This window comes from Apostichopus japonicus, chromosome 3 (genome assembly GCF_037975245.1).
Source record: "Apostichopus japonicus isolate 1M-3 chromosome 3, ASM3797524v1, whole genome shotgun sequence".
NCBI classification, from domain to species: Eukaryota; Metazoa; Echinodermata; class Holothuroidea; order Aspidochirotida; family Stichopodidae; genus Apostichopus; species Apostichopus japonicus.
Window position 1 is genome coordinate 6,498,282 of NC_092563.1, and position 23,187 is coordinate 6,521,468.

General features: G+C 37.8%; 1 protein-coding gene across 2 annotated transcripts in view; it reads right to left on the reverse strand.

Annotated features, from left to right (window-relative positions):
• Nucleotides 1-23,187, reverse strand: part of LOC139961569 (b(0,+)-type amino acid transporter 1-like) — a 43,759-nt gene that overhangs the window by 4,394 nt on the left and 16,178 nt on the right. The window contains exons 4-12 of one of the 2 annotated variants that reach the window (XR_011790914.1): nucleotides 18,443-18,568; nucleotides 15,840-15,945; nucleotides 10,982-11,026; nucleotides 10,225-10,348; nucleotides 9,129-9,232; nucleotides 7,331-7,427; nucleotides 5,158-5,307; nucleotides 4,546-4,714; nucleotides 6-2,676 (exon numbers count right to left, since the gene is read on the reverse strand). Coding sequence is in view for 1 of the 2 variants with exons in the window: in XM_071960863.1 (XP_071816964.1) it covers nucleotides 2,612-2,676; nucleotides 4,546-4,714; nucleotides 5,158-5,307; nucleotides 7,331-7,427; nucleotides 9,129-9,232; nucleotides 10,225-10,348; nucleotides 10,982-11,026; nucleotides 15,840-15,945; nucleotides 18,443-18,568 (986 nt within the window). In the remaining variant the exon portion in view is untranslated. Of the gene's footprint in view, nucleotides 1-5; nucleotides 2,677-4,545; nucleotides 4,715-5,157; nucleotides 5,308-7,330; nucleotides 7,428-9,128; nucleotides 9,233-10,224; nucleotides 10,349-10,981; nucleotides 11,027-15,839; nucleotides 15,946-18,442; nucleotides 18,569-23,187 lie in introns of those variants that run through there. The other variant, XM_071960863.1, reaches the window with a different exon arrangement.

A 23,187-nucleotide genomic window follows, 5' to 3' on the forward strand; every position in this document is an offset into this window, starting at 1 on the left:
TATACCATACTCTTTACATAAATAACTGCCATCCATTTTGAAATACTTTCTCTACAGTTTATGTAAAATGAAATTAATTCAACATTTCATCTATATACAGATAGACCAAACAAAAATGCCAGTTCCCCACTCCCCACCCTGTAAGTAGTTTTCAAAGTAAATAATTTCTAAAGATAAATATTGTGCTTGAGATACCCTGCAAGTAGCGAAAAGTTCTTTTTCTGTCAATTGAATTAATTAATTGAAGACCTGTTTCACACCTTGAATACTTTTAGAGAGACGCTTCCAAATTTGTAAAGACACATATGAGATACATTTATAAATACTTAAATTTTTTTACCAAATTTGATTTTGAAATTTCAGATCAACGGAACATGATTCAAATTTTGTCTAGTAAAGTCAAAAGTGTTAATGTTTAGTCATTTACCTGTATTATTGCAGAGGCATTTATTATTAAATTCTTTTCTGTCCAATTTATATTGGCATACAAAAGGCATAGTAACGAGCAACTGTCATTACGTACACACAAACAATACCCTGTGTTACTGATGGCGACATTTCTGAATCCTTCAGACTCAGGACGACGAAATGATGTCAGAGAAATAATACAAGCCTAATACATTCCCAGCAAACTGGTCCCAACTTTTCACTCAAACAGTGGATGTAAGTATATATATATATATATATATATATTTTTTTTTGGTGTGTTCACATGCTAAAAACATTTCTACAAGCTGAAAATAATGCTCCCAACTGGTAACAGAGTGACTAATCACAGACAGAGTCGCTATTCAATCTGTTACTAGTCACCCGGTAAACATTTCAATCTAGAATTTTATATGCAAATCAAGTTAGGCCGACATACACCCGGTTCAAAAAGGTTGTGATTAATAGATGGATTTTTTCCAATATTTTTATCATCACTAATACACAAAACTGATGGGGAAATGACCTAACAAATTTTGAAAGAGAAAATCATATGGATTATTTGGCAAGACCAGGATCAGTACCAGTGTTTGTAGGGATCGTAAGACTATCATATCCCGAGCTACTCGGACCAAGGTTTGGCAAGTAATACCATCATGTTTAGTCAATAATTTCTTTGCTTTTTGTTCCTTTACCTTGTTGAATATAATTTGTACCTCATAGAGAAGTGCATGACTAGATTAACGGAATGTTAGTAAGTCAAAGCTTGAGGTGAGAGAGATCATCTCCTGTGTTTTATTGACGTGGTAGTATTACGCCAAGCTAAGAAATAGGTCACTTTCAAAACTATCCTTTTTTTCTATAGCTGGATATAACAGCCCTGTTAAACGCAACAAACTCAAACTGCGAAGAAATGGCACCAAAAAATAGGTCACTGGATTAATTTAGACTGACTGAAAAAGGGTTTTCCCCTTGCACAATACAACCCCAAAAATTTGACCAAACCTCTCTCCCACTTTTGAAAGGACTTTGAAAAGACACTACACTTTAACAAAACACTTCATTTGGCCTCTGACGATTTGTAACCTTTGAACCTAACTAGTACACAGCTTTGCAAAGATCGAACGTTGTAATTAGTTTTTTGGTTCTGTTTTAATACTGAAAATAATGTCAACCCTAATATACAGCATACACACAGAGACAGAGGTAGAAGTCGGGAACTCTTATTGTTTTTTTCACAGGATAAAATAGCTTTTTCCTTAAATCCTCTGATTGCACACTAGAACATTCCATCCCAATGGTTCTTGAAGATGGTTAAAAAATACACTATGCGCCTCAAAAAGTATAGGAATTATATATCCATTCTATGTCTAAGCTTAAGTCACAAAGTCACAATTCCTTACATATTTGATTTGTTCACCTAATCCTACTTTGCATAGAGGAGTCCAGGCTGCAGTTGTCATGTGAACTGGTGGTATACAAGTTAAAGCTACACCGTATGATCGCAGATTGATATGTATCTGATGACTTAAACACACAGGCATAAAACACACACTTGGAAACAACATGGTCACACGATGTTGTGCACATGACCATACGTAACTTAGGAGCAAGTTTTCAGATATCATCGTCAAAGTGTTCAGACTTTTGAAGAGTTTGCTTCATTAAAGAAAGATTTACATACATCGAAAGGCGAAGAAGATTGAAGCATAGGAGCTCGAAACAGAGTGCAAGCTTTGCGTGTACACACTTGAGATGAAAAAACTATGCGTCCTTTATCCCTTCTTAGAAACCTTCCTGGTATAAGGAGTTACCTCCAAAGGCTTATTGATGCTCTTTCTGTGCAGGGTTTCTCTAACCTTTGCTCACTGGCACTGATGTTAAAAACCCCATCAGCCTTATGAAGTACACATCCATTATTGGCCCCTAAGCAGTTACCCCGCCCCCACCCCATCCCCACCCAATTATTCACCTTTTTGGGGCCCTCAATATTACAAAATAAATTACTTGTTTGAGGAATACATTATTTTCTTCTTGATACGGTTTAAGGAGACATAAAATCAGTTTGTTCAAGATTATTAGAAATAAGATTATTTGCCTTTTAAAATGTTAAAGACAAAAAGAGAGAATTATTCACTTCAGACAGGATTCGGCTTTTTGTCTTTTCACCTCAGAAACCGACCAATCACTGTCCTTTTACAGAGCTAGGTGCGACTTTGAAAAGTTTCTGCAAGAATAAGGTCACGGAATCTGTGGGGGGAAAATGAAATACGATCACGTCAGTTTTCAAAATAGTTCCTCAGTTTCTCAAGTGAAAATGAGTGGCAGAGGAAAAAAAAAAGGGACTCAACGAGAAGACTTTCTTTTAGATACACCTTCTAGAAGACACATGAATGTAGGTTCATCCCAAAACCTTTCTCTTCCCTACCAAAACTACTTTCAACTTCGACTTGAAAATTTCATAACTTAATGCTACAATTTCTGAAAAAAAAAAGCCTTCAACATGTCTTTTACAATTGAAAGTGAAAAATTTCCCAACCTTTGGCATCTACCCTGATTCCTCCACAGTATATTTCATAACTACAAAACTACAGTAGTAGCAATGTTGAAAGGTATATCAATGTTTGTCTATGCACTTTCTACTATGTACCCATTCATCTAAAGAGCTAGTATCCCCGATTTGTAACGAAGGTTCTATTCTGATGTTGCAATAAAGAAAGTTATATATGGAGATACACATTATCTATTCTATTTTGTAATGAGCATTATCATTGATTGTTCAGTCATTTCATTAAAAGAGGGGGGGGGAGACACAAACCCAATCATCATTTTTCAGCTTATATGACAGAGTTCTGTGAGATGAAAAAAATCCCTCAAAGAGCTAGAAAAAAAAATTGGTTTGTTTGGGAGATATCCTAGTTTAAATTGCCATGGCAAGGGCCTGTCTCATTTTAGTAAATCTGTGATGTCATAAAAGCTACTAGGATCAGGGAACTTTAATATTTTCTTTTGTTTAACTTTTCTTATTTGATGTTGCAATAGAGAAAGTTATATATGGAGATACACATAATTTATTCTTTTTTTGTAATGAGCATAAGCATTGACGATTCATTAAAAGGGGGGGGGGGACACAAACCCAATCATCATTTTTCAGCTTATATGACAGAGTTCTGTGAGATGAAAAAAAATCCCTCAAAGAGCTAGAAATTGTTTTGTTTGGGAGATATCCTACTTTAAAATGCCATGGCAAGGGGCTGTCTCATTTAGTAAATCTGTGATGTCATAATGCTACTAGGATCACGGAACCTTAATATTTTCTTTTGTTTAACATTTCATATTTTCAAGGTAAATATGCTAACGACCTTGACATTTGAAACTAATGCCATCATTAGGGGCATGTTAAGGGCTTTGATATTTCAGAGACAGCGTTTGGAAAAGTCATCTCCATTACAGAAAATACACTTGGTGACATAGGCGTAGGAGGCCAATTGGGGGAGCTGTAACGACTTATCCCAAAAATATATATAAACTGTTCGTGCGCGTTCAACATGTTAATGTGCATATCATATATGCATGCATCGGTTATTACATCGCATGCTGATAACATACAATCATTTGCCAAGTTATTTCCCTTACATATTGGTTATCATTTTTGGGCAAGTTGTTACAATAATAATGATCATAATCATATAAGTTTAACCATTGAAAAATACCTTGCAATTTATTTTGCTTTCAGGTAGGTGCCCAAAAAATTCTCAGCATATTGCCCGAATTTTCACAAAAATATTTGGCTGGGGGGGCTACAGCCCCCCAGCCTCCCACGCCTATGCTTGGTAATACATGAAGAAAAATCATAGAAAAATTGAAGCTCACATGTGGCTTGATGATATCATATTTATACAAGATCAAGTCCTCAAGCATTGTGTGTGGAGGATCATTAAATCTGTGATATTTCCCAAATGGAATACAAAATTGTCCTTTATAGCTGTTTGGGGAAGTCATTCCAGAAAATTTTTCTCTTATCACATAGACCATTAATGACGGTAGCATTTGTGGCTCCTTTTAACGTTTGTCGATAGAAGAAGTCGACGGATGGCAACATTAATGTTTTATACTCACCCATGCATTTGACTCTAACACCGAAGTAAATGAATGGGAAATAAAACAGCAGTCCGGCCAGGATGAAGAGTACCGCAAAAATGAACTCGACTGCTGGCTCGTTGATGATTGGTGCAATCAGCAGATACAGAGACGCGATAAGGAAGATGATTGGTAGAATAATTGGAGCCTGCGAGTAAAAAGGGGAGGACAGGGAAAAAATATATATATATGAAGAAATATGATTGGTGTATGCTCCAGGCAGAAGACCAGACATACTGACAGATGTTACGCAAACATGCCAATACATTTAATGTACATTCATAATTCCACAAGTTCAGTGCAGACAGGTGGGATAATTTCCTAATGCTTAGTACCTCTCTAAACTGTCCTCCAATATCATGCTCTCATAGCACTGGTATTGACAGTACAAACAGTTCCAAACCTTGATCTGATAGAAACATGATATTTATACTGCTCGTACTGACAGTACGAGTGCTCTCAAGCAGGCCATGACACTACAGTGTAGTAAGAATTGTCCCGATTGGGTGTTTAGTGGACGATAGCTGTGAATATTCAGCAGTTTATATACCGTAGAAACTCTGAATGTAAAATTTTGAGACCAAAGCCTACCTTGAACGGTCTTTCCCATTCGGGGTGGGTGTACCTCAGGACCAGCAATCCGCTGACGGTTCCCCCGTACGATATCCACGTAGCGAAACTAAAGTAGTTGACCAGGGTGTCAAAATCTCCTGGAATCAACATCAGTAAGGCGATAATGGTCTGCGATGAAATGATAACGAAAAGTGAACTTATAGCTCTATTTTTTTTCTCTTTGAAGTTTCTGACATTTATTACTGAAAAGATATGGGTATGTGTAGTCCATCCCCCTAACCCCCACCATGGCAATGGACCCACCCCTCCCCCTACTTTTCAGCATAGAAGAGACTGCTTCTAGTTTGGTATAAAGGTACTGTTCTTGCTATCCGAAGAAATGTCCCAAACGATGAGGAATGTTACATTGACAAGCAGAGCGAGAGAGAAAATGCTGTGTTTCAGTGAATTGAGTTTGAAAAGGAGTGACTATTATTTAACTTTCTAGCATTTTTTTGAGGGCAAAATTGATGATGACATTTCAGGGGTGATTAGGCAAAAGAAATAATCAAACATTGCATTAAATCTCTGGGATACAGGATTATTTTTTTTATATCTTTTACATGGAATGAATGTTTCGAGATGTTTCCATGGTCAAATTCACATAGACGTCTTGGCTAGACAGAGGTGTCTCCAGTCATCGAGATATATATATACAGATACATACATATGTATATATATATATGTATATATATATATACACATGTATATATATATATGTATATATATATATACACATGTATATATATATATGTATATATATACATATATATATATATATATATATATATATATATATATACATATATATATATATATATATATATATGTATATATATACATATATATATATATATATATATATATATATATATATACATATATATATATATATATATATATATATAAATATATATATATATCAGGCCTCGACAAAAAAATTGAAAACTACTCGCCAACTGGCGACCGAGTCTAAAATTCTACTCGCCAAAACGTTAAATTTACTCGCCATTTTTTCTCGCAAAGTGTTTGTGTGATATAAGCCTAGGTAGTATGGCCTAACTTAGGATATCGCAGTTTAGTGTTACTGTTAGTTGTTTACAGCAAAAACGATCTTTTTAAATTGTGCTTCGTCAAAATTGTTTAAGACATGATATTCATGCCTTACCCCTGTTTGAGTTGTCATTACGCATTTATTTAAGTTTGTAGTTTCCCAGTTTGGTTACACCTATTGTGCATCATTTAGTCAATTAGAATCAAATGATATTCGAGCTGGTGAACAGAGTCAGAATTCTAGTGGCCATTGGCAAGTTGGGGACCGTATTTGTCTAGGCCTGATATATATATATATATATATTCATATATATATATATATATTTATAAACATACATATATATAATTGAAATCGTAGTGAGTTGGAAAATCCAGAACAGTGAAAAAACTTCCAGCCTCCACCGGGATTCGAACCCGGGCCCCGCTTTATATGCGGACACCCTAACCACAGGCTATGGAGATTGATTGTATGTCCAGAGGTTTGAAACCGGTAAGGAAGGTCGTAATTCCACTGTAGGCATTTGTTACCTGTATCGAACAATACTAGTTCTGTTTTAGTGACATATTTTGCCTTACTCTAGAGATCAAACATGATGCTAACCAACTCGAAATCATTCCTAAAGCCGGATCTCGAAAGAGATACTTTGAACAGACTTTGTTATATGAAATGGAGGTAAACGACAAAGGCAAAGGAATATATATATAATTGAAAACGGAACAGTGAAAACACTTCCAGCCTCTACATGGATATATAAATATTTTATAGATCTAATCTTGGGCTTGTGGACAGTCAATGTTTTGAATTCTTTTCGATCATCGGTTTTGATCCAAAATTTTAGCATCCTTAGAGTTGCTTAAAAGTCTGAAAAAGAACATTCTAGGTTACACTGAGGGTGAAAGTAAAATGCTTGTTGAAGTTGGAGCACAAGTGACCATAACTGGACTTTTCTAGCTTATTTTGGGGTGAATACCTTTGATGGGGAGGACAGTGCCAAATGTTAGAGAGAACAATGTAGTATGAATGTAAAAATGGTTTGAGAGACGGGTTACATTTATACCATCATGGGGACCCTACAACGGTGTAACTTCTGGAACTTACAGTGACTAGTAAGGACACAAATGGAGTGAGCTTGGTAATGTGGATAAAAGACAGAATCTGAGGCAGGTGACCTTCACGAGCCGCCACGAAAGGGATTCTGAAAAGGAAAAATAAAACAAAATGATGGGATGGAAAATCAGTACGAGTGGCTACAAACAGATGAGAATATTCGGATCGGAAAGTTGTGACAATTTCATGAAAGTTTTCGGATGAATAGGACTGCATTTAAAGTTCTCAAGGGTCTACAGAGTATGTATTGTGATGTTGTGCTTTCATATTTTAATTTATTAAAAGTCATTGACAAGATCTAACCAAAGACTGCTTGACCAAGTTAACAGCTCCAACAGCCTCCCTTACCATCCCTTCCCCTCTCATCCCCTCCCCTCTCATCCCCTCCCACCCCCACCCCCCTTTTTTAATGGAAGTCACAGTTGATACTCTCAATCCATACCCCCTCCTAATAAATAGTATGCTCCACCCATATTCCTGTTTAAACTACCCAATGATATGCCACCATTTTTCAATGTTATGCCACCACCCAGCCGGCTTCCCATCTTCAATTATTCTGAGTGTCTCTCAACACATACATATACATTTTTGGAAAAACAACTTTCTGGATCTCTTACAAAACATTTGATGGACTTGATTTTTGACGATCAAAGTGTTCACATGAAGACTTGTTTTACCCGTCATCTAAGAGGTGAAGTACATTTTTCAAAGTCATATATACCAGAATTATGTTCCATCATTGATATCAAATATCAAAATCCCAGAATCATCTGTTCCCATTGTTCAGACAAGCGATTAATGCTGTAAGTTATTTCGCTTGTTGCAGACTCAACAAAAGCTTGGCAGCATCTGGTGGCAATAACCACCGAGAATTTGTCGTGTTTAATATGTTTGATGTGCAGAGGAATAATCATGAACATAATGGGCATCTGGTGGCAATAATCATCAGAACAGCCTTTCTAGCTTAAAGCAACACGTCGGGGCAAAAAAGTTACCTTGCTTTCTCACGGACAAACATTGCACAGAACTTGCCAACCAAGTGCTAAGATGTACAGATTAACATAATGTGAAGATTCAAAAACTAAGATGTTATTAGATATCATGTACACAACGTTGTAATGTTTGCATACCAGGAGAAAACAAAAGAGGCTGTGTGACCTATTCAATCTAGTCTTTCCTCCTTCTCCAACCCCCCCCTCCCCCACCCGCCTCTACACCCTTGCTCATAACTATTGATACATGGTTCCTGCAATGGCAAAGAGCTCCCACTAAACGAGATGAGAGTTCAATCCATGCCTTCCAAAAGAAGGATACCATTTAAACAAATTTCTTTCCGAAAGATAAAAATTATCAATTATCTCTTCTTGAAATGAGCTCAAGATTATACAATCATTTGTCATATCTTAAGGGGAAACAAAACTTCCATTACTTACAGTGAAAAAGTCAATGTTTTAAAAAACACAAGAAACTGCTAAAAAAACACACAAAAAAACAAATGCAGATCACCAGCAATTGCAAGGAATGGGATTTTAAAACAAAACATTTTTCTTGCCCACGTCAATCCCTGCCTTCCAAAAGAATGATACCATTTAAACGACTTTCTTCGGAAAGAGGAAAATTATCAATTATAGCCTTCTTTGAAATGAGCTCTTTGAGAAATAGCTACCACCACCAACACCATATTATAAGTTGAGTTTCCTGAGTCTTTGTATCACACTGTCGCTTTTAGGTCCACCTGTAATATAAAAGAGTCTGGATATCATCCCTACTCCTTGTCTGGTAAACTCACCTCCCAGAAGCAAACAAGGTACCGTTGGCAGCGCCAAAGGTGGAGCAACAGACAAAGAAAGGAATAATCCAGGCCATGACCCCTAAAGTCCGGTTAGCAAAATCCTACAGAGTGGAAAATAAACATCAGAAATATTTTAAAAATGAAAAGAAAGAAAGCCCAGAGGGCTTTGTGATTCCTTGGATATTAAATACTCCGGTGGGTTAATAATGCTGTCTGGTATTTGTCTAATAATAAATAAAAGGATGAAACAGAACATGAGATTCCAAACTTCTGTGATCATTGTCTAACAACCGCTGTTATTAATTGAAGGAAAGCCTCATGACATTCTTAAAAGTCATTCTGAAATATATGAACAAATAACTGTCCACAACACTTCTCTTAAAAATGGTCCAGCAGATCTCACAAGAAAAATCTCAAATAGGTCACCCTTTTGACCTGTTTCTGACCTCACTTATGATACCAGAGATAAACATTTGATTCTCTTTACTGAAACTGAGCATGACAAGAACCCGCTGATTTATACTACCCCCACCACCCCACCCAACACAAGAGCATCAACATTCTGAATAGGTAATTGTAATAACAACAGAGTGAAAGTTCTGACTATTTGGTGCTTAAGATTATCGGAGACCTTGTACAGTATATTACACATACAAAGCTATACAAAGTGAACTACTCAAGTAACAGTTGATCAAACTGTGAGCTAGCTTCAATCTGAAAAGAACAATGGAATTATTCATAGTTCCTAGATTACTGAGAATTACTCCGAACAGCTAGAAGTTCAAGTTGGCAGCATTTTAACTTTTTAAGGAACTTAATTCTAGCAGATGTTAGTAACAAATCTGACCAGCCACATGTGCAAGTTAGGGTAGGTGTTTCATTTCATTTTGCTTTTTCTTCACTTGAACTGAACACAAATTTTTATAAAAAGTCCAAAATGTTTATGCTGCTGGTTAAGGTAACAGTTGGGACAACTTTGCAGGGTACTGATCGCAGTATTTAATGAATAATGCTTGGGTTGGATGTTGGGTGGGGTGGGACTGGGGGGGGGGGGGGGAGAGACGGTTATTAAGATGATCAGAACACAACTTACCACTCCAACAGCTCCTGAACTGAGTAATTCTTGAGGTGAGAGGGTGGTGAAGTAGGCAATGTTGACAAGTATGTAACAGACAGCCACAAGAGGAACAGCGATAATAATGGCTAAAGGTAAGTTCCTGAAAACAAAAAAGCAGATGGTAAGGTTAACAGGAGAAAGATAGAAATTCAAGGTGACTTTGTACTTTGGGATCATATCGGTGTCAAAAATTGTTTGATATATTTTCTACTCTTTACAAATGAGATCAAATCTTGAACCATTCTTGAATCTGGTTTTAATCTGAAGGCAAGAGGATGTTGTAGGTGTGATGAGGTGCAGGGATTTATGGTTTCTGAGTGGGGGGGGGGAGTGGGGGGTAGGAAGTGTTTGAAGTACACTTTTTTCAGAGGTCAATTGCATGGGACCATTGTAAGCTGTGTACTATCCCCTTACAATAATGTATAGCATACTTTAATATATGACACATCCTCATTTTCTGAGTTAATGAAAGCAGTTCTGTAGATAGATTAAAGTCTGTACAAAGCTTAGTGCAATGGCAGACTGCAGCTACTAAAGTTAAACCCTCCCATTTTCAGTGTATGAGAAAGCAAAGTTACATGCTATTTATGGATAGCGCCCTCTTTTACCTTAAGTTTCACACTCCCTACTCCACAGGCCATGTGAATAGAGCCTAGGCTCAGATTTGTCAAATCAAAATGCAAAATTGTGATGAAACTCAAAAGGGGATTGTTCGCAAAAGTGCAAAACTTACTTTGATGGGTTTTGTAATTCTTCAGTCACAAAGTTCAGTTGGTTCCTGAGAACAAAGAAAACAGAAATCGATTCAAAATACACATGAAATCCACTGGACGTCTGTCCGATTGGTGAAGCCCAAAGAATATTGTATTGTATTAACAACCCTTTCAGTATTAACTCGAGCATGCTTTATGGTTATAAATGAGTTTGGAATGCTATCAAGTATTTCTTCCCATTCTTAAAGTATTTGCAACCACTGGGTGAGGGAAGGGAAGGGAAGGGATGGTTCTGTTTTGTTTTATAATTCTCTTTTCTAATTGTAAAATTCTGTATTTTTTCAGGGAGTGTCACTACCCGACAAGCCCTATAGGGTTTTTTAGTACACTTCCTTTCACAAGTTTTGCTTCTTATCTCCTTCTATGTTATATGTCATACTTATGTTGTGATAGAACAAAACTAAACTAAATGAAATGAAATGAAATATGTGCTGATCATTAAGTGAAGACAGAAGCATATCGGCGGTATGATGAGAGCGTTGTAAATCGTGATTCAATGCACACATACCTATAGTACAAAGGAAAGAGTCAATTTAGCCAGAGTATCAGATATTCAACTCTGGACAAAATTGAAAATACCTCTTGTGAAACTGTTATTTTCAGATCATCATCTATACCGTGTGGGGGGAGGCATTTATGTTGCCAAGGCAACCAGCAGAGAACAGAGTCAAGAAATAAAAGTTCTCTGTCCCAACAGAATGAAGAGATGGATTCTCTGTTTTTTTTCTCTTCCGTTGTTTCATGTTGCCAATGATCGAGGTAACAAGTGTTAAAAGACTGTGCTTTGGTTGTAAAAGACAGTGGTGGTTTAATGTTGAATGTATTTACAGGTCAACAAAACATAGTAGCTAGAATTGTATTGGTCATGTACTCTGGTCTGACTCCCAGATGCCCGCTCCCCCCCCCCCCCACCTGCCTCTCTCTTCTCTCTGCTCCATCTCAAATCTGTGTTGGCATCACTGATGACTGAGCTTTCCCATGAATGAATGCAGTATCTTTCATTTGTATATCAATTCAAACCTCTCCCCCACCAACTTGTCCCCTCCCTCACAAACTTGTCCCCCCCCACCAACTTGTCTCCTCCCCCACCAACTTGTGCCCTCCCCGCACCAACTTGTCCCTCCCCACACCAACTTGTCCCCTCCCCGCACCAACTTGTCCCCTCCCCGCACCAACTTGTCCCCTCTCCCACCAACTCGTCCCCTCACCCACCAACTTGTCTCCTCCTTCACCAACTTGTGCCCTCCCCCACCAACTTGTCCCTCCCCACACCAACTTTTCCCTCCCCACACCAACTTGTCCCCTCCCCCGCACCAACTTGTCCCCTCTCCCACCAACTCGTCCCCTCACCCACCAACTTGTCTCCTCCTTCACCAACTTGTGCCCTCCCCCACCAACTTGTCCCTCCCCAAACCAACTTGTCCCCTCCCTGCACCAACTTGTCCCCTCCCCCGCACCAACTTGTCCCCTCTCCCACCAACTCGTCCCCTTACCCACCAACTTGTCTCCTCCTTCACCAACTTGTGCCCTCCCCCACCAACTTGTCTCCTCCCCGCACCAACTTGTCCCTCCCCACACCAACTTGTCCCTCCCCGCACCAACTTGTCCCCTCCCGCACCAACTTGTCCCCTCACCCACCAACTTGTCCCCTCCCCGCACCAACTTGTCCCTCCCCACACCAACTTGTCCCCTCCCCGCACCAACTTGTCCCTCCCCGCACCAACTTGTCCCCTCCCCCGCACCAACTTGTTCCCTCCCTCACCAACTTGTGCCCATCCCCCACCAACTCCCCTCCCCCACCAACCTGTCCCCTCCCACCAACTTGTTCCCTCCCCCCACCAATTTGTCCCCTCACCTCCTCAAGAAAAGAGAAACTCCCCGTACTAAATATTAATTTATACCCCTGTAATATTCAATCAGTTGATTTCACTCAAGTTTGGCCCACTGCAATAACTCTGGCATCTGTTCAACATTATTGAGTATACATGTCAAGAGTTTCAACATAATTTAGTGCAGTTGTCAAGACATTTGCAATGATGTCCAACACTTTTCCATACAGTATATATGCTTTCAACTGCTGGTATAAAACTGCAGTAATACCAACAGAAGATGCATTCATTTTCCATGCAATTCATCCATGACTGGGTTCACACGGAAACCTTTTGGCAACATTCCAACATGAACGTTGGCTTAAAGATCCATAGCCTGTCACAAGGAACTTAATCATCAATTTGAAGCCAAGCACCTGGTTTTAAGTTTTGCTTCATTTCCAACCTCTCTTGGCAAAATAAACAATATGTGATAGAAAAAAATGATAGAGAAAGAAAAGTTGACACCAACAGTTTGAAGCCAAGACAATTTAATTTTTCAAGTCCAAAATTCAATGAAATTGAGCATTAGAGATTTGACTTTCAAATTTCTCTTATTCCTAGGAAAAACATGTAACAACACCTGCTGTTAACATTTCTTCCCTTCTTTGACAGGATAATTGTTCTTTCTTGCTTCTGGAAAGACAAAGTCCAGAGGTAATTTTACTTGGATCAATTAAACATATAACTAAACAACACACAGAATGCTTCACAATTTCCAAGTTTCCATGTGGCACGGGTGAAAGCAAGCTCCAAACATTTTCCACCCAATTAGTCATCTGTGTATACAGTTCCTTTCCGCATGCTGTGACTTTCAAGCAGGTATTAAAAATGGGTACTAGGAATATTTAATATTTATGTGCAGGTACCCTTCCAAAGAAAGAAAAAAAAATCAAAGTTTAGTTGGGATAGTAATCTGCACTTTTTTGACTGATGTTCAGTACAGTATTTTAAGCATAACTAGTTAACTGCCATCTTGGTAGTTCATTTCAAAGGTCTGATATTTTGTATACAATTTAGGGATTCAACTCAACTTTTGATTTCTTGATGGTCCTACTACATAAAAAAAAAATTGAGCTATACATGAATCATAAACCATAACCTGATATGAACATTTTGAACTTTGGGGACACATTTACGATTCAAATTTTGGGGTTTCTGAATTTTTGGAATGTTTTTGTGTGTGACTTATACAGCAACTTGACCATCAGGCATAGCATATGGCGACGCCATACCAGACAAATAATCCCCTGGGCCTACTACAGACATACCGGAACCATTAAAAATTATTATGAACATTTGCCTCAATATGTAACTTACTGTTTTCATTCAGAAAGTACTTGATGGGCTCAGAAAGTGAGGTACTGTAACAACAATTAGGGCACTGAAAAGGCAAATAGTAATTGCAGTGTTTTCTTCAAAATCCATCCTACTTTTGTCCAATTTTCTGTCGTTGATAGTATTGGATGTTTCAATACGACCTTTCTGTCCTAAAGTCTCAATATGTGTTTGCCAAATTTTAACTTTGACCTTTCCAGCTCACTGCCCTAAAAGCTCAGTGAAAATAACCCCGCTCTATGCAATTTTCATTTTAATAATCGTAATTTTTATTGAGTTATCTGTCGTTAAACATTTTGAGCAGAATAAAATTCGCCAGAGTTTTTAAGAGAGAGTAGATTTTGCAAACTCCAATCAAAATTTGCAAGCCTCCACGCCCAGCAGATCATGCACCAATCAATCTCCCTGTTTTGGTTACGACCATTAGGCTAGGCTTACTTTCACTTTCGTGGTAAGCCTATGTTAGGTCAATTTTCTTGAAAAGTATCTTTCTTTCAGTCTTACCGATGTAGCTTGGGAAATTGTGTCATTTCCTGCCATTGCAAGGATTAAACAGGTGTTTTCAGACGTTTCCTCCGTGAAATTGGATAAAAAAAAGTGGACGATACGAGTATATATTGGTTACATTTGTGTAATGAACATGCTGATATGGGCAGTCGCAGTGATTTTACAGTAAATCGTTCGCGCCATAAGGGCAACAGAAAATAAAGTTCTTTCTTTCGATTGCGACGGCTTTTCTCCATTAAACCCAACTGGTCAGAGTGCATTTAGAATAAGAAACTTGAATCTGTGTCGGAAGTTTGTTTTCCAAAATTCATCAGCAAACAGGTATTGAGACTTTAAGAGCCATCCACAAATTCTAGTGTTTGGGGAGAATATAATTCATTAAGTATAGCATCCAAGATGTAATTTCTTGAAAATCGCGATACACGAGGGTAAACAATTTTTTTTCGGGTACCTGGATACCCTTCGGGTAACGGCTCTCGTGTACCCGATTTTTGGACCCATGTAAACACTACAAAATTCCATCACGATACTGTATCTGAATTACCCACTTGAAGATAAAATGACTTGATGTGGTCAAACTTATTCAATGACCTCCATCAAAAATTACTTCAGATGCAAATCAAAATTTTAGAATGCTTTCATCTTTTCTTTTCCTTTTCCGAGCAGCCTCTTGGGACTGGTGTCCAGACTGTGTATTTCACAGACCTAAATTCTGTATCGGTGTTCAATAAATTTATATATGACTTGTTTGGACTGTCACAGGTCAACTTGTCCCGTATCCCACAGTTAACTTGCAATTAACATCATATGGGGTTTTCAATGAATTGAGAATCGCTTCATACAATTTTTGACACAGCGCCAGACAGACACATCCGGAATATTGATTTATGATGCAAATCGCAAGTGTGCCGTACGTTGAATACTTGGTGGAGATTATTCGGTTACTACCAAGATTCCACACACGTTTACATACAGGTAGGGTGCGTCGGTTGCTGTACGAGTTGAATAAAGTATTTTATGTCGTGAAACTTTGATGTTGTCATCATCTGTAGCACTATCAAATATAAAATCATTAATTCGAGATATATATATAAAAGATTCTCACCAGCTTTCATATGCCCACAGACCTTGGTAAAAGGCAATGCTATACTTGAAAACGTTGGTGGCAGAGCCCTGAAAGGAGACTTCAGGTGAAAGGTATTCCGAGTTGCCTGTACATAGAACAAAAACAAAAGTACATGAATGAAAATATGATTAAATATGATGATCAAGAACAAATTAACTTAAGGCATTTAAATGCAAATAAAGGAGAGGAGGAATAAACGAAATTGAGAATTTTACTAATTAACTAACTATCGTTAACATTGTGACCTCTTATTAGCTGAGGTCTCATTCCATTTAACAAAAAATAAGAAAATACTGTAGGCAAAATCAACGAGGCAATTATTTGTAGAATATTTCAGAATCATAAAAATGAGCAATTACTGTAACCTTCTTAGCAGTGAATAAATGCATAATGCATATCATTAACCTAAATGACATGCAAGAACCAAAGATTCATTGAAGTTGAAGAGGATCAACAACAAAACACATGGCATAATAAATACTTTTCAAGAATATTCAAATGAGCATTTCTGTCAATGTTTTTACAAGTGATTATGCAGAATACATCATTAATCGAATGACAATCTATGAAGCAATGATTCATTGAAGCTAAACCGCTTAACAAACATGGAGTACCGAGATTTACTGATATTTCAAATTACAAAAGTGAAGGTCACTGTAAAACTTCTTAGTAGTGAATATGCATGATGCATATCCTTAACCTAATGACCTACATGAACCAATTGGACTCAACCAACATGAACTTACACATACCATTGAAGTAGGGATATATTATTATTTAAACATAGTCTTTGTCTCACTGTACACCAGTGTCCTATGTGTGCACACATCTCAGCGTGATAATCAAACTATATTAATGAACCATATATTATCATTTAACATAGTCTGTGCCATACTTTACACCAGTGTCCTATGTGTGCACACATCACAGCATGATAATCAAACTATATTAATGAACCATATATTATCATTTAACATAGTCTGTGCCATACTGTACACCAGTGTCCTATGTGTGCACACATGCCAGCATGATAATCAAACTATATAAATGAACCATATATTATCATTTAACATAGTCTGTGCCATACTGTACACCAGTGTCCTATGTGTGCACACATGCCAGCATGATAATCAAACTACATGTATATAAACATCTACACATACACGAGGATGCTGTTACTCTAGTTCTAGATGTGATGAGGTCAATTCAAATTAAAAAAGAGTTTGATTAAAACCCTTTCTACTGAATCCACTTCACTTCTCACTCGAGAGAGGGATGTGAATGGAATGTACTTGACGTCAAAGGGTTCAAGACATGAAAGGGGTTTATTTAATAGAGCCTGACAGACATGAAATAAATGAGGGTAAAGAGGGTAGCGGGGGGGGGGGGGGGATTAACACTGTACATTAAATCTATAGTAAAAAATATCTGTAATATTTTGGATAATTTAAACTGTTTGATGGAATTAACTCAGTATTTTACAATCAATTCTCACAGGTGTATAGTAAATCCGGGAGTAGCTAAGATTTATAAGGAAATACAAAAACCATTCTGAAACGATAAATTACTGTTTGGATAGTCGACAGAGTAGTTCACCAAGAGATTTCTTATTCATGTTGTGTAAATCAGTCTTCATCATGATTCAATCATTTTATACGATATCTATATACAGGATCACACTGCCAGGCATGTTATTCACTGTCTGTTTAATAATGCTCTGTACATGAAGTACCAGCAGTTTAATTATCTCTTACTGATCCGATGTGGAAGGCTTAACACTAGGGTTAAAGACATATGATCTAGGCAAAAGTACATTGCAGTCAGATGGATATATATATAACAAATGAATAACAAGACTACAGTTCAGCACCCATCACTTTAAATAAATAATTTCAAGAGAGACACACCCTTGAAACTACTGTGGGTGATTACTACTTTCATTAAAGATGAATTCAAGCATGTCTGTCTGTCTGTCTGTCTGTGCATGCATGTGTGTGTATAGAACTGAAGACAAGATACCAGTATTGATCGGGGCCAGTGATTACACGAGACAAAATTAATGGATTGACGTAGTAGAACGTTTGCCTAGCTCGTGGTGCGGGGTAAGAATAGACTAGAATGAGAATACTCATGGGGGATTTAGATAGCGCCAAAAAAGATTCTTGTGATGTTATGAAAACTGGTGTACAGTATGTAATTACACTTTGAACAATTACCAATGCAAGGAAGGACAAACCACTTTCTCTGGATTTTACGACAGGGAATTTATGATCAGGGGTCTCAAGCAGACTTTGTCTCCACACACTAATATGACATTCTCATTCACCCCACCCCCCCTCCCCCACAAGTTTTCAGCACCTCCAAAAGACTTTTTCACTTTACCTGGAATTACCCTAAAGTTGGTTCTAAACCATGGACATATGGATGAGAAAGATCTAGATGCCATCCGTTAATGTAATATCCCTTCCAAGCCCACCTCCCCCCCCCCCCCGTCCCTACGACTTTTCAACTCTTGATGTGAGGCATGGTATAGAAATCTGTCAGAGGGCAGGACAGATCCGATGGTGACACAAACGACTTACCTCTGCACAGCTGCACAAAGCCAACCAGGATGATAATCGCCAACGCCAGCAGCTTAGCAGCGGTGAAGAAATTCTGGACTAGACTCGCCCCCTTGACACTCATGAGATTGATGACAGCAATCACCACTGTTGGATCAATGAGAATATAAAGGCTGCTAACAAATATTCTATGTTTTCTAAATCATGGAGCTATTGTTTATCCAAACAATTGCCTTCAAGTACCCATCTCCCTTCCCCCCCATCCCCCCATCCCCCCCCCAAAAAAAATAACTAAAGAGAGGTAAAAAGTAAAATCCCAAAGAGCATTAAATTTTTACTTGATAACAATCCCTTTCGTTCCCTATCATTTCATATCAATCTTTATTAGGAAGAATTAAAGAGTTTTATAAAAATAGATTTTATGAGGGTATAAAACTATTTTACTGTCAATTATATCTTTTAATCGGTGGGATTTGTATTGTTTTGGGGTTTTTGCAACTTGGCAGTGTCTGGTCTGTACTGTGTTGCCTGTGCATATGCTTTTTGTTTTGTTAGATCATCTTCAATCTTAAGTACTAGTCCATGGGGGCAGGCTCGATATCGTTCACTGTCGTTGCACATATTTACTACATATTTAGTACATATTTAGCATATATTGAGTACATATTTAGCATATATTTAGCACATATTTAGTACATATTTAGTACATAGTTTGACCACAATTCTGGTGTGTTTTCATACATGCTAATTACAATTCTCGATGTTGGATGGTTCGGGAAGTGTTATTTTAAGAGTAAACAGCAGTTTAAGATGGACTCATTTTGTCCGCTTTGCGTTGTTAGGACTTCTCCGACGCAGCGATTTTTTCAGTAAAGAGCAAATCAAAATCCTTATTGTGTATCATGTGATATTTCAGCTGATACAGAAACTGCTCGGCTCGGCGTAATGTACATGCACAGACTGTGTGTAACGATTGTGTGTTTACAATTCTTCTGCATAACGTACTGCATACCAAGAGAACGATGGCTGAAAGTCTAACGAAATTTACAGCCAACAGTTGGCAAACTGACGTCAAATGTGCCGAGATATGGAGCAGTATTGAAGGTGGCAAATTTCCATCAATCCCCCGAGAAATAGATCAATCTGGTCAACTTTGCTGGAATTTAGTTATGATACTTGACAGTGATCTTTTGGGATACCATCTTTCCTGTTACCAAGATTCCCCAACAGATCGACTATAGTCTAGGCCTAGAAGGTGCTTCCATGATTCAATACATGAACGATGAAGGTAATTCTAGGCCTGTTACTAATACTCATTTTAGAGCATAACTGTGACAAGATATTAAACATAACTTACTCAAGTGCCACGAATGCCAACTATGAAAATTTGGGGCAAGGCTCTTCAATACCATACTACTACTAGTGAATTAATTTTCAAAACAGGGCCTAACTAAGCCCAGAGCATGTCTCTATGGCTGCTGGTAGTACTGGCACCCACACACAAACAAATGTAGCATGTAAGTAGCTTATATACAGGCCACTAAGTATATAAGCCTAGGCAATGCTACAGTATTGCCTAGTATCAGATCCCTTTGTGTATTTTGTACACCTAACAAAGTGAGTTGGCATTTGTAAGTTTCCAGCTATTTAGCATCAGCATGGCACTCGGTTTAGTAGCACCTAGTCTTATTACAACTCTTTAAAAATTTGGAATCAAATATTTTTATCAAAGCATCTTGCTTGTTTTATTTTGATGCATGTATGGTGAGGCCTTCTTTTAGGATGGAAAATCATGTCAAGTAGGGTTGCACATGTTCTCAAACCTTTTTACTGTAGTGTGTGGGTTTGTAACTATGCCCTACCAAGCACATGGTTCCAGGCTTACACTGAAATAAATGGAATATCAGATGGCTTATTAGTCAGTTGAGTTCCAGTGTAGACAATTATTGTGAACCACAGTGTGATCGACAGAACAATTCAAAATACTGTATCAACCAAACAAATTTGGTTTTGATTGATTGCAGATGAAAGTGCAGGCCCATCGGCGCCAAAGAAGAGGATATTTGCGGTGTTTCCTCTCCAGAGATTTCTCTGGCACAACAAAAACTTGTGGAAAATCAGGACTCAAGTTTCGAAAGGAAGAAGATCTGGTAGCGGGCAGACACAACAGCTGTCTCGAGTACAAGTATCATGAGTACAAGTATCATGAGTACAAGTATCATGAGTACAAGTATCATGAGTACAAGTATCATGAGTACAAGTATCATGAGTACAAGTATCATGAGTTCAAGTATCATGAGTATAAGAAGTATCATGGGTACAAGAATCATGAGTACAAGTATCACCATTGCAAGTATCATGAGTACAAGTATCATGAGTACAAGTATCATGAGTTCAAGTATCATGAGTATAAGAAGTATCATGGGTACAAGAATCATGAGTACAAGTATCATGAGTACGCTTTCTAGTCACTTCGCCCAACAACCATTTCGCCCAACTGCCATTTCGCCCAACCAGCCTGGTCATTTCGCCCAACCAGCCTGGTCATTTCGCCCAACCTTGATTAAATATGATACTTCAAAAGGAAACGTTCAGGAATTGTTAACGTTACAGGATACAAACCGAATATTAAGGAAACTTGAGGATCGATCAGTGTGTTAGGTGTTAAGGAAACTTGAAGTCGTGGTTAAATTGATTAGGCCTACTTATGTGATTACATATGTGGTTACATTGATAAAGTGGTTACATTGATTCAATATAGTACTTCAATATTACGGACGGGTTTTATATTTTTTTTTTCAATTTAATAAGGAATCGTTCAGGAATTGTTAGTCAGTAGGATGGATCAGTGTTTTAGGGGTTAGGTTTGATAGATTTTTATGAAGACCGATTCCCCTGTGTTTGTATAATAATATAACTTCCATTGTATGCGTAAACGCCTAAAGTAGTGTAATCCTCCCATTATACCCGAAATAACTGCTCAGACTCCGATCGATATCGAGCGGACCTCACTTTTTTATTTACCTATTACGAAGTTACCTAACCCAAAATAAATCAAATTGAACTAGTGGAAAAGAAAAAGTAATATTATTCTGACTGAATATTAGTAAAAATAAGGTTGGGCGAAATGACCAACACGGTTGGGCGAAATGACCATGCTGGTTGGGCGAAATGACCATGATGGTTGGGCGAAATGACCATGCTGGTTGGGCGAAATGACCAGGCTGGTTGGGCGAAATGGTAAGGTTGGGCGAAATGGCAGTTGGGCGAAATGGTTGTTGGGCGAAGTGTCCTGCTTCCATGAGTACAAGTATCATGAGTTCAAGTATCATGAGTATAAGAAGTATCATGGGTACAAGTATCATGAGTACAAGTATCATGAGTACAAGTATCATGAGTACAAGAATCATGAGTACAAGTATCACCATTGCAAGTATCATGAGTACTGTACAAATATCATCATTACAGGTATCATGTGTATGTACACATATAATGAGTACAAGAAGTATCATGAGCACAAGTATCATGGGGATAAGTATCATTCATGAGTACAAGTATCATTAGTACAAGGCTCTTAGAAGCACAATGTTGAATTATCATGTATTTTGTAGTATACTACTGTCCACCTTTACCATTCAATATTGCTCCTAGCAACAAGACTATACAAGTACAGATAGTGTACAGAATCCCTGCAAGCTCTGGAATGTTTCAGATATATACTCTATATAGTGTACAACTTTTCTGGCATTCGTTCTTCAATTTTACGGTCAATTTTAAAGGTAAACACATGCTGAGCCTTGAAGTTCTAAGCATTCCGATGCAAACCATCCTAGCATTTTCCATCACTGTAATTTTGGTCTCACCTCACCCCGAGGGTTTTCCAAGAAGAAGATCATATTAATTAATAGGATTATAATGCCAGCTAGCATCCTTCAAACGAATACATTTTCATATTGTAAGAACTTTCTCCAAGGTTAATTCTCGTCCACACTAAAAGGGTATTTTTGTCTACAGATACGGAGGACAAACAACGACACAACGGAAGTCTAATTTATAATCTTTTGTTTTAGATAGGAAGTATTGATAAGACACAAAAAGTGATTCCCCTGTCTATCGATTTCATGCTTAGCTAACAATGCATCCAACATCTCGTTGGAGTTTCCTAAGAAGGAACATATACAGTAAACAGACAGGCTGAGACCAGTTGGGAGTGATCTCCAACAAAGCGTTACCAAGTTTCCTTCCTGTTATTTCCAAGGGATGCAAAGACGATTTGCATTCAATGAGGAAGGATGCTACAGTACATCACTGAAACATGCTTTCCACAAGGCCTTAGGGTATGCAATAAGGGTCAAAGGGTAATCACTTCAAGTAGAAATTAATGCATGTCAATAAGACTCTCTCTTCCAAAAAAGGTCAGTCTGCCGAAACTGTTGTAAATTTTGCCACCTCGAGAAAGCATCAACGAATAAACACGTGTTGATCTCGGTTTTAAAATTCCCGAAAAAAATTCCCTAAAAACTTCCCTTAAAGTGTCAACTGAAGTTTATGGAATGCTCAACACAGGCCAAACAGTGATACTGTGACTGCATGCATGAGAAGCCAACCTTACTGTACTATGTGAATGTTACAACAATGGGTTAATAACTTAATAGTATGTCAATGTCTTAAATGAAATTACGCCAAAATTTGGGAGTCTGCAGGTAGCAGTCCAACAAAAGAAGGAAAACATGAGTGCTAACTAGTCTATTAATGTTTAAACAGCT